The following is a 12,526-nucleotide window of genomic DNA, read 5'->3' on the forward strand; positions in this document are numbered from 1 at the left end:
TAATATCTTGGAATTAAAAAATATATAAATAAGGAATTTACCTTGCAAAAGTTCTTAGAATATCAGCCTCATTTATTTTACATTCACTTATTTTCAAGTTTTATTTATCCTTTAATTTAGAATTGTTTACAGCACTCTTTTGAACCGCTTTGGCATTTACATTATTTTTACTTCCATTACATTAGCAGTTCTGATTATATCATGAGTCTGCAACATAAGCTGTTCTATCCTGGCAGTAGGTGGAAAGTAGGTTATTGATGCTGGAAGTGTCTCCGGATGCTTCTCTGTTCAGTTTCTATTAAGCAGGGGCGTAACTATAGATAATGCAGACCCTGTGGTTGCAGGGGGGGCAGGAGGTATAGGAGGCCCTGTGAGGCCCAAATAAAGAGCAATTTCAATATATTGGTAAAACAGCAAAAAGAAAAGGTTGTGGGAGCACTCCATGGCTTAATAAAAATGTACTAAAATACAATGGAAGTGCTACAGATCTGGCCAAATTAACTACAGACAGATAAAAAGAAGAGAAATTGATCAATGCACATTCCCTGGTCCCCTGTCATATAAGTAATGAATGCAGATGCATGTATTTACAAAGACAAGGGTTTTTTAGTTACAAAATTCTGATCATAAGATTGACAAGCCACCATACTGCGTCAAGGTAAAACCCATATGGCGGTCCCTAACTATTTACCTCTGGTCATAATAACAAATGCTAAATTAATAAAATGCTATTGGTAAAACAGGACAACCTCTGGATATGTTTGGGGCCCTAAAACTATTTTGCTGTGGGGCCCAGTAACTTCTAGTTACGCCACTGCTATAAAGTCTATTTTATTGCTATAATTTTTGGTGCATATTTATATCCTTCCATTTAAATAATGAGACCTGAGAGTTGGTGATTCTTTCTGGTCTCCACAACCATAAACTTTTTCTCTATCAACAAGCATTATGTGATTGATTTCTTTCTTTCTACTCCAACCCTAGAAAAAACACATTCAACACACCATGAAGGTCACCAAAAAATAAGCTAAAAACTAGAAAAAATAAATATATCAGAACAACATCTCTGTCGCCTTATGCTTTTCGTGGTTGTGGCCTATGACTAAGTGCTCACGGAACACAAAATGCATGAGGCGATGGAGATAAAATTAAGTTTTTTTTTTAATGACCTTTGTGGTTTGATCATCAAACTTTGATGAGAGCCAAACTCCTCTTTATAAGTTCTTACTGTATCCTTTGCTGGGGGTCTGGGGCACCTGGATCGGTAAGTGACTGTTTACAGTTTTTGTTTCCACTGCGGTACTGTGTTTTTATATCGTTTCCTTTTTACTAAACTGAAGCTACATTTACATCTGTACACTATTATTTCTTATCTAATCAAATTGTTCCCATCCTTCAAAGGAACCACTATTCTCTAACATCGGAAAACCAAACTTGTCTGCAGGCCTAATAGTCTATCTTTTACTAGTGGCTTAACAGGATGCATTCCTACCTAAGGTGGCTGTATAATGCAGTTATCCACGTTGTTCATGTATTGCCCTAGCATCAGTATATGAATTGTATGTGGGGGTAGCATGGACAGGCTGTTATCTTACCCCGTTGGATCATAGATTAATCTGCCTATGCTTTTAGTTTCACATGTATGAGCCATCAGTAAATCTAGTAGCAATATGAATGCACATGTCACTTACATTCAGTTCTGTGCATGTAGGCAAGGGAACCCAAACTTGAACCCATAAGCAACATTCAGAAGTAAAATAGTTGGGTGAGCAACACAAGCATGCAAAATGTTCTTGGGGTGCCAAATAAGTGCTGTGATTGGCTATTTGGTAGCCCCTATGTGGATTGTCCACCTACACGGAGGCTCTGTTTGGGAGTACACCTGGTTTTTATACAGCCAAAACTTGTCTGGAATTCAAAAATAAGCCCCTGCTTTGAGGTCACTGGGAGCAACATCCATGGGTTTGGAGAGCAACATGTTGCTCACGAGCTACTGGTTGGGAATCACTGATGTAGGCTATAAACCTACACATGGATTAATGTTGTTTGGTCACATTCATTGGGTTAGGGTTAACCCCAACCCTATACCATACTATAAGGGCAATTTCTGTTGGGTAATGTTGGGTCCAACATGCAAAAAGTGTTACTGCTCACTTTGAACACTGCCTTCCTTTTGATTGAATACAACTCTGCCATGCACCCCTACCTGTCCCTTAACTTGTGAGTCTTTTAGTTGTTTAAATTAGGGAGTGATGGCAGATGCAGGCTGTGATGAGGCCTTTTACTTACCAGCTATAAGGACAGTGCTGGTCTGTCCTCGGCTCTTCGCTACATTATTTCTATGTGGTGCACGGTGCAGAGCACAGCCAGACCCGGGATGAAATGTTCCCTGAATGAGCACACTCTTGCACCACTTAGTGCCCTAAACCTTCGTTCCCTAGGTATAAGTGAATGACCCCTTGTAATTATTCAGTGATCGTTCAGAAGATTTAACCAAAATGCAATTTAGCACCAACAGTTTTGCAAAACATCCCTTTACTACATCCCCCCCCATTCCCCAAAAAGATATAGATGGCCTGTACATACTTGGGTTCTCCTATCTTCACACCGGGGTGCTGGGTGTAGGCGTGGGAATGTGTGCTGGGCGCAGACTTGAATGCCATCGGACAGATCGGACATTTATAGAAGACTTCACAATGGGACCCTTGAATATGGCATTTTAATGCAGCCAACTCTGAATACACAACATTGCAGTGCATGCACCTGAAAATAATTATAAACACAGAGAGAATGAATAACTAGCAAAGTGACCCGCCAATAAGACATGTGACGGTACTTATTCTGCTGTTTTTTGTTAGTTCTTCTATTTGTCTTACTTGTGCAATGAGGAAATGAATGTGTTCTAGGAGAAGCTTCAGTGTTCAGGAGAACCTTCAAAACCTATGCGTAAAATGCTATTTTTGTATAAATGAAGTGTGAACCAGCACACAAACAAGGGATTAGCTGCTTCTTTCCACTCCTTTGCACATGGGATGCTATGGTCTATCCTTAGTTCATTTTTGTGTAGCCATGAATATTAAGGAACACAGAAGACCAGGCACAGCGAAGGCAGATGGTGAAAAACCTACCTGCCCTTTGGTTTGCCTGGCCATCTATGTTTTTTGAAATATTGTATACAAAGTCCCTAGGATGGACAATGGTAGCACTGCTTTTGTTGGCCTTTTCAGGGCTCTACCACTCCCAGACACCCCAAGTTACAGGGGAATTATCGCTAAAATGAAAATTTAATATAAGCTTCAACAAGCTTCTGTACTGTTTGAGAAATAATCAAGTTTATCTTCACTATTCTCTCTGCATCGTTTCTCTTCATTCTGTCTTCATGCCTGAATTGGGTGCCAGATAGTCATTAGATCCAATACATCTTATAGAGGGGCTCCTTATGCCTAGAAGATGTATTAGAGCTCACACTTTTAAAATCACCAGACCTCATGTCTCTCTACATGCAGGATTTGTGCAAAAGGCAGTTATTTTGTTTGTACTTAAATCAGTTATTTGAGTGAGCTCTAATTTGTCTGCTAGGAAAAGGAGCAGACAAATTAGTATAATGGATCTAACTATCAATGGACCCAGGACCGCCATCAGAAATCACAGGGCCCCATACGACAAAATTTCCTGGGGCCCCTGGGCTGCGCCACTGCAAGCCCCACCTACAGGTCCGCCCCCCACCACACAGTAAAAAAAAACAAAAAAAATATTGGTGGCTAGGGTTCCCACATGAGAAAAAAAAATTGGTGGCCAGGGCTCCCCCACGTTATAAGAAAATTGGTGGCCAGGGCCCCTTAAACATCCATGCCTTCCCAAAGTCAGCAGCTCTCAGAAAGACGGGGAACCGGCTAATCAAGTAAGTGGCGTGGCTGGGCCCCCCTTACCCTCGGGGCCCCCTACAACTCTCCCCCCTGTCCCCCCCTGATGGCTGCCCTGAATGGACCTGACACCCAACTGCTGCATGAAGACAGAATGAAGAAAAACAGATGCAGAGAGAGGGATAGTGAACATAAATTTGATTATTTCAGACTTTTTAATTGATTGTATTTAGAAAGTTTCTTATTTCAGTGTGATGAAGCTGATATTAAATTTTCATTTTCGCGATAGTTCCCCTTTAATGAAATTAGGATGTGAAAAATCATGACACATTACTGTGTGCCTCATCAGGCATGTGACAAAGAAAGATACTATTGGCCTGGTACCCTCATTCACGGGCACCATAGTCAGTAATATGACTTTATCATTAAATTATGTTTTGGTAACCTGGAAAAATAAATAACGGTCACTCGGAATAGATCTTAAGATTTAGCTGAACTCAAGAAGTTGACATTGTTAGTATTTACCTGTAACCGACGCGGCGTGTATAGTGCAGGCAGTTCTTCGTGACGTGAGTCTGAAAATGGACTGATCGGCATATTGCGCCACACTCGGGACAAGTGTAAGGTGATTTGTGCTGGTGTATCCTTTGGTGGCAGTTATAACTGCACGGATTAGGAAGCATCATCATACAGATACTACACGTTTTCTAGAAAGTAAAAACAACAGCATGATAATGAATTTGACTTTGTTTTATACATTCATTACACAGTTCCTATTTATACTATAAGAACAGCCAGAATCTGGTAAGTTCATACAGATGGATTTAAAATTCATACGCTTCAGCATGCCACTCACGTCAGATGCTTTCAATGCAACCTTGCTCACAGCAGTTCCACACTCACAATATTCAGTATTGTGCAGGCACATGGACTAACTCATAGGCAACCGCCCTACATGTCTCTTTCAGCAGATGAAGGTGGTTTCCATATATTGATCTGCGTGTCCAAGAGACTTTCTCAGAATTACTGGGAAAAATAATTTTATGCTTTTTATTTTGTTTGTAAAATGCATTACTCGTTTGTGTCATTTCTATCAATATATAGCTAAACATAGACCTGCATCCCTACTAGAGCCTCTAGGTAACCATGTAAAAAGTTAATAGTGTATTGAAAGTAGTCCTTTAATTGTTAATTGTATCCTCCTTTCAATTAACTTTTAGGATACTATAGTGGCCCCTATTTTAAGCAACTTTTCAATAACTTTTTTATTTATTTTGTATGTTTTTTAAACTAGCATTTATATTCTGCCTTTTTTTCAGCCGGTAACTAAAAATGGTTTCTGGTTGCACTGAAGAAACTGCTAGGAGAGCAAAGGGGGCCCACCGGGGCTGCCATCTCAGAGACCCCACACATAAATCAGGCCCCCACTGCCTCATTCATTGAGGTCCTTCACATGCAAATCCTGCACCTGCCCACCAAATCCCCCCCTCCCGCGCGTGCCTTTTCCCATTGCGAACATGATCAGGGGAGGCCAGGGGTTGGCATGGTTAGTCTCAGGGGCCCACCATGTTTTTTTCCTGGTGTCCTGTTGGAACCCAGGAGTCCAAACCAGGAGTGGTGAAACTCAGAAAGTCCAGTTGATTTAGACTTAACTCTACTCTTCCCCCAACTTAAACCCGTAACATCCCAGAAGTATCTATCATAGTGGTGCCTTGAGGTTATCCTAGATTCTGCCCTGTCCTTCACTCCTCATATCCAGTCACGTATTAAATCATGTCACTTCCACCTAAGGAACATATCCAAAATACGATCATTTATCACCCAAGATGCCACCAAAATTCTTATTCACTCTCTCATTATATCACATCTAGACTACTGTAACTCTTTATTAATTGGCCTTCCCTCTAGAGACTGTCACCTCCATAATGAAGGCTTATACACCTCAGCAACCGCTCCTCCTCCATGCCACTATGCCAATCCCTGCACTGGCTTCCACTAACTTTTTTTCAAATTCAAACTAATGACCCTGAAATTCAAAGCACTTCATAACTCTGCCCCACCCTACATCTCTGAACTCATCTCTAGATACTCACCCAACCGCTTACTACTCTCCTCTACTGACCTGCTCCTCAACTCTTCTCTCATTACCTCCTCACATGCTCACATTCAAGACTTTGTAAGGGCTGCACCCCTCCTCTGGAATTCTCTCCCACAGTCTGTCCGACTTTCTCCCAACCTCTGCTTTCAAAAGATCTCTTAAAACGTACTTATTTAGAGAAGCCTAACCTCATTCTGTTTGGTTACCTGTGTCTTAATCCCTTCCCATTTATATTGTAAGCTCTTTTGCACAGGGCCTTCCTCACCTTTTGTACCGGTACAGGTCATCATGTATTTAACCCTGTATGTTCTATGTTTGTAATTCATGTTATTTCTTTGTATGAACACATTTATTTTACAGCGATACGCAATATTTTTGCGCTCTTGAGTTCTTGAGTTTGAGTTTTGGCTGGGTCGCTCTAACTCTGGATTAGAATTCTGGCACTAGCTGTTAAGTGAAGAATCAGGCCCCTACAGTTATAATAGAGGAAGCAAACCCCATGGTCGAAAGGGGGCCTGGAGTGCATATTGTTTTATAATACTGCATACACTGCAGTAATTTTAAGGTAATTACCCTTTTAATAGTCGTTCTAAAGGGCCACAGATTATGATAATCACACAATAAATAAAAAAGGGGGCACTTACTTGTGCAGTGGCATCGGAAGCTTGCTGATAGTGTGTGGCCAGTGCTGTTTCATCCTGAAACACTTCACTGCATTCCAAGCATTTGAGGCTATGTCGGCACAGATTCGCTGGATCTTCATCTAAAGGCATAGCGGGAGTAACTGGTGCGCTACTTGGAGCAGATATTACTGGTCCTTGCAATCCAGGCTGTATCTTGTTTACTGTATGGGCCACAACAGCGACTGCACTCTGCCGAGTAGCCGATGGTGTTGTAGAAGCGTTATTCTGAGAAGAAACAATCATTTGGTCTGTAGGGACAGGTTTTAGGATTAAATGAGAGCACTGCATCACAACTCCTTTTTCCTTGTGGCCACGTGCATGGGACAAAAGACTGCATTTATTGTAGAAAACTAAGTTTTTGGAGCAGTGGTTGCATGTCACTTCTATTCGCACACTCCTGCGGTCATAATGCTGGAGAAGACTCTTTTCAAGTGCAAAAGCATCACCACACTCTAGGCATTTGTATCCCCGGGTTGGCAAGGTAATTCCAGCATTGGCTGGTGGAGTGAGGTTTGGAACATACACTGGGACAGGGTTAATACTACTCAACACTTTGTTGAAGGCTTCCACCACAGAGCTCTGGGAAGATGCCACCACCTGGACTCTAGACACCCTTTTGGGTGGAGTTGTTGGTGCTGCTGCAACAAGAGTCTGTTTGATTTGCTGCTGTGGTTTAGCTAACACTTGGCGAAGCTCAGATGTCTGAGAACCTTGAGGCAAAAGGTTGAGATTGGCAAAATGCACTGTCTTTGGCACAAGTTTTGTGTTGGCAAGACTTGACGCAGGAACTACCACAGTCTGCTGTTGAATAGCATTTGCAGCTTTTATAATTGCATTGCTGGCACTTTGAACAGATGCAGCAGATATTACAGTGGCTTTCACTGTTGTATTGTTACCAAACTTTAGGTTTATCACTTGTGAGCCTGCTGTTTTGACAGCTGATACTGGCAGGAATGCAGTGGCTACGGGTTTAATGCTCACTTGCTTTGGGGTGACATCTGTTGTTGCCACCGGTGAGCCTATGATCGGTTGCAAGGACGCTCTAGTTGGCGAGGCAAGAACCGGAGTAGAGGAAGGAGATGGTAAGAGTGATGAAACTACCACAGGAGATGATGGTTCTAAATTTTTTTTTAATTCTTCACCATCAAAGTCAGGCAGCACTCTCGTAACCATCCTCTTAATTTCACCAGAAGATGTCTTGATGGTCTTAATTCTGACTTTAGGAATGGCAGGAGTTGAGCCACCAGACGAAGAAGGGGAACCCTTGCTGCTAGTTTCACTTGACACACTTCCTGGGCTGTCTGGCTGCCTTGCTTGAACCTTCTTTGTACCGTCTATAAGGTTCTGCACTGTTAACTGGGAATCTGGAGATTTATCAGCAGCCGTGGGGCTACAGTCACCTTCTTTTAGCACTGGAGATGCTCCTCCTGAACTGGGTTCTAGGTCCTTTAGATCGCACACTGTTTTCTTAGCACTAAGTGCTGCAATGGCAGCAATGCAAGAAGACAGTTTTGCAGAAGAATTTGCTCTTAGCTGTGAGATAGTCCCTCCATTGGCTTCACTTTTTTCTGTATCTATTTTTTCATTATCCTTTGTTTCCAGCAGCAACCTCTGGGCACTTTCCTTAAGTTTCTCATCTAGTTTCTGGATTTTAAATGTATCGTATACACTAAAATTGGTGGAACTGGCTTCCAGATCTCTTTTACTGGATTTATTCTTTTCTGAGCTGCCTGGGAGGTCTATGCCAGCTTTGATGAAATGGTCCCCTGTATGCATCTTTCCATCTTCATACATCTTCTCATCATTGGAATCTTCCAATATATTGCTGTTGAAATTGGATTTTAAGGCTTCCCGATCAGGTGGGTCCACCACTTCAATTTTCTCATCCTCGTCAAACTCTTCAGCGCTAGAGATAGGACTGAACTGATTAAAGGAAGATGCCTTCATTATAGTATCAGCATTATCTTTCAGAGGTTTATGGTCCTCCTTGTTGAACCTGTCTAGATTTGATGTTGTGAGAAACCCATTGTGTAAACCATTGCCAGCAGAATGATGGTCCTTTTCAGAGGCCTCTGAGTCTACAGTCCTTACATTTTTAACAATAACGCTTACCCCAACATCAGAGGACGACGGGACATGGGCATCGTCCTCTTCTTGAGAATTTTGCTTTATACTACTTTCCTGATCATCATGCCCAGACTCAATAGCTGCTTTAGGATCAACCATATCAGGGATGTCAAAGGCTGCAAGGAGATCATCAAAGTCTGGGGTCTTCATATCTCCCATGATTACGTGGTGGTTGTCATGCAACTCTATAAATGCAAAATGAGTATACATTTTAATCACAAGCCAACAGGCTAACTGACTTCAAACACAGACAAATTTAATTCTCAGAGAAACTGGAAATCAACAGATATGATATTATTCTTAACAAGAACCAACTTATGGGAAATATTCCTTATGCACTTGTGCATTTATCATCAATCTCTCTGAAAAGGCATTCTCCATATCAAAATATCAGCACCATCTAAGTATGACCACTTGATGGTGATGTTTCATAAATTGACAATGCTTAGTATTATGGCAGCTCTCAATCAAATAAGTATAAATGCAAATATGGGTGGTCAGTGATGAAATCTGTGAAAACTTGTGTATAGTAACGTACTGTCTATCGATAAAATATTAGGATAATACAATTGATCACACGTGTATAAAAACAGCCTTATGACTTTATATGGCCATGGAATGCCTCTGTGACTTATAATATTCTTATATTTTACAATAGGGGGAACATTAACCCCATATATTAACAGGGTAGATTAGCTAACTGACCTCCAGCTGTTACTTAAAGGGGTCGGTCACCTTTGAGTTAACTTTTAGTATGATGTAGATGAGAGTGATATTCTGAGACAATTAGCAACTGTTTTTTATTTGCGGTTTTTGAGTTATTTAACTTTTTATTCAACAGCTCTCCGGTTTGCTATTTCAGCAATCTGGTTGTTAGGGTCCAAATTACCCTAGCAACCATTCATTGATTTAAATTAGAAAAAGGAATATAAATAGGAGAGGGTCTGAATAGAAAGATGAGTAATAAAAAGTATAAATAACAATAAATTTGTAGCTTTACAGAGCATTTGTTTTTTATATGGGATCAGTGACCCCCATTTGAAAGATGGAAAGAGTCAGAAGAAGAAGGCAAATAATTTAAAAAACTATAAATAATGAAGACCAATCAAAAAGTTGCTTAGAATTGGCCATTCTATAACATACTTAGGGGCAGATTTACTAAGGGTCGAATATCGAGGGTTAATTAACCCTCGATATTCGACCAGGAACTAAAATAGTTCGACTTCGAATATCGAAGTCGAACGATTTAGCGCAAATCCTGCGATCGAACGATTATTCGTTCGATCGAACGATTAAATCCTTCGAATCGAACGATTCGAAGGATTTTAATCCAACGATCGAAGGAATATCCTTCGATCAAAAAAACGCAGGCAAGCCTATGGGGACCTTCCCCATAGGCTAACATTGAGTTCGGTAGCTTTTAGCTGCCGAACTAGGGGGTCGAAGTTTTTCTTAAAGAGACAGTACTTCGATTATCGAATGGTCGAATAGTCGAACGATTTTTAGTTCGAATCGTTCGATTCGTAGTCGAAGTCGTAGTCGAAGGTCGAAGTAGCCCATTCGATGGTCGAAGTAGCCAAAAAAACACTTCGAAATTCGAAGTTTTTTTAATTCGAATCCTTCACTCGAGCTTTGTAAATGTGCCCCTTAAAGTTAAAGTAATGGTGAACCACCCCTTTGACCACTATTTGAAGTTCTTATACACGTCTTTCAGGCAATTCTAATTGTTATAGTGCAACATCATCATATAGTTATTTGGTCAACCACAAAGCAACACCCTACTGTATATTAAAGGGAAATATACAGCACATACAGTATACTTGCAATCCTTCAAGCACTACATTTACCTTTTAACATCAGAGGGAGTGCTTACCCCACTGTGCCATGGATCTTATATAAGGCATTGCTAATCCAGACCTTAAATCTATTACTTGCATGAACACAAGCATAAACTTGCTCCCACGTGTCCTGCAGATCACTATTACATGCCTCCATAACCGTAACTAATACATAAATAAACTAAGCGTGGGTGAGATTTTGGCTACAAGGCTCATGTTGCATTCTGCAAGAACCCTGAGGAAGGAATTATTTTAAGTATTTCAATGCCAAAATGCCAATTTCTATTACATACATACAAATATTTATAGATTAAATCTGCTTTCTTAATTACATCTTTGGAACAGAACGTTGTTTAGGTTTTAACCACTTATCTGCCATAAATATTAATGCCTGAGTTTTTCATTCAGAGAGAGAAAAAAAACTATTCTGCAACTCTCATTTGATTAACTAATTTTGAGGTGCAAAACTGATTCTAAACCATGTTTTGAGGTATGAAGCTGCTCCCCAGACTTAATTTGTGTCCCCAGAAAAAAAATTGTTGAGTATTCTTTACAGAAAACCATATATTTGCATATTTGTATTTCAATTGGTTGGGCTGCCATACTGAGTGATTGTTCATTTAAACTCCCTGTTATAATGGATTTAAAGGGAACCTATCACCTAAAAAAAATTATTCCAAATCCTATTTCATCACGATAGTCAAGCAAAATTAATTTAATTACACTGTATAAATTATTTGAATCTTGTTTCCTTTAGTCTAGAAACTCAATGATAGCAAGCAGGCAGGAGCCATCTTGCGGACTCTGTCATTAAGGTATCATTTCAGAATCTTGTTTGTGCGCCAGTATCAGGGACCTGATGTCCATCCCCATGCCCTGGCTACACAATGAAATAGTTAAGAGAACTGGGGGAATGTGGGGAGAGCAGTGACATCTAGAAAGTGCTGAATGGAAAGTGAAAGTAATTACCTGCCCCGCCTCTATGCCTTAGGCATAGAGGCGGGGCAGACAATATTTGATTGACAGCTGAGATTTTTAAATGAGTTTACAACAGCTATGAATGCTTTAATAAATAAGATAATTTGGATTTTATGTTTAATTTGAAAAGGACTTTTATTATACAGCTTTTTATGTCTGGGTGACAGGTCCACTTTAAAGGTTCATTTCATCTTACAATTCTTTTTTGTACTATATAGACATTAAATGATGACAATTTGCTATTGGTTTTTTTTCTAAGGGTTTCTTATTCTTTTAAGGGCTCCTATGTCTTCAATTGTTCCTGCAGATCTGTAGTGAGAGTAGAAAGATATAATGTCACCATAGATTTATATAGGGCAGGGGTCCCCAACTTTTTTACCTATGAGCCACATACAAATGTAAAAAATAGTTGGGGATCAATACAACAATGAAGAAGGTCCCCGGGGATGCCAAACATGGGCTGTGATTGGCCGTTTGGTAGCGCCTATGTGGACTCGCAGACTACAGGAGACTCTTTGGCAGTACACCTGATTTTTATACAACCAAAACTTGTCTCTAAGCCTAGAATTCAAAAATAAGCACCTCCTTTGAGGCATCTGAGAGCAACATCCAATGGGTTGGTGAGCAACTGTTTGGAGACCGCTGATATGTTTCCACTACTGTAATATATAAGAACAACAACAAAGTTGGATTTAAGTTGGATATCTGTTTTTTATGATGGACAATAAATGTTATGTATTTATAACTGTGGTATGCGACTCTGCTGGAATATATATATATATATATATATATATATATATATATATATATATATATATATATATATATATATATATATATATAGAGAGAGAGAGAGAGAGAGTCCAAAGAGGTGCACACCTTCCTTGTAAATAACTGCCCAGGTGCTGGTAAACGAATAGTATTATATTGTAACAAAAA

The 12,526-nt window shown here is 40.1% G+C and overlaps 1 protein-coding gene across 7 annotated transcripts in view; it reads right to left on the reverse strand.

Annotated features, from left to right (window-relative positions):
- Positions 1-12,526, reverse strand: part of znf532.L (zinc finger protein 532 L homeolog) — a 55,162-nt gene that overhangs the window by 17,823 nt on the left and 24,813 nt on the right. For all 7 annotated transcript variants that reach the window (XM_018266639.2, XM_041569854.1, XM_018266647.2 and 4 more), the window contains 3 exons: positions 6,606-8,956; positions 4,389-4,570; positions 2,587-2,763 (listed from right to left, as the gene is read on the reverse strand). In XM_018266639.2, the coding sequence (XP_018122128.1) occupies positions 2,587-2,763; positions 4,389-4,570; positions 6,606-8,956 (2,710 nt within the window). The remainder of the gene's footprint in view (positions 1-2,586; positions 2,764-4,388; positions 4,571-6,605; positions 8,957-12,526) is intronic.

This window comes from Xenopus laevis, chromosome 1L (assembly GCF_017654675.1).
Source record: "Xenopus laevis strain J_2021 chromosome 1L, Xenopus_laevis_v10.1, whole genome shotgun sequence".
NCBI classification, from domain to species: Eukaryota; Metazoa; Chordata; class Amphibia; order Anura; family Pipidae; genus Xenopus; species Xenopus laevis.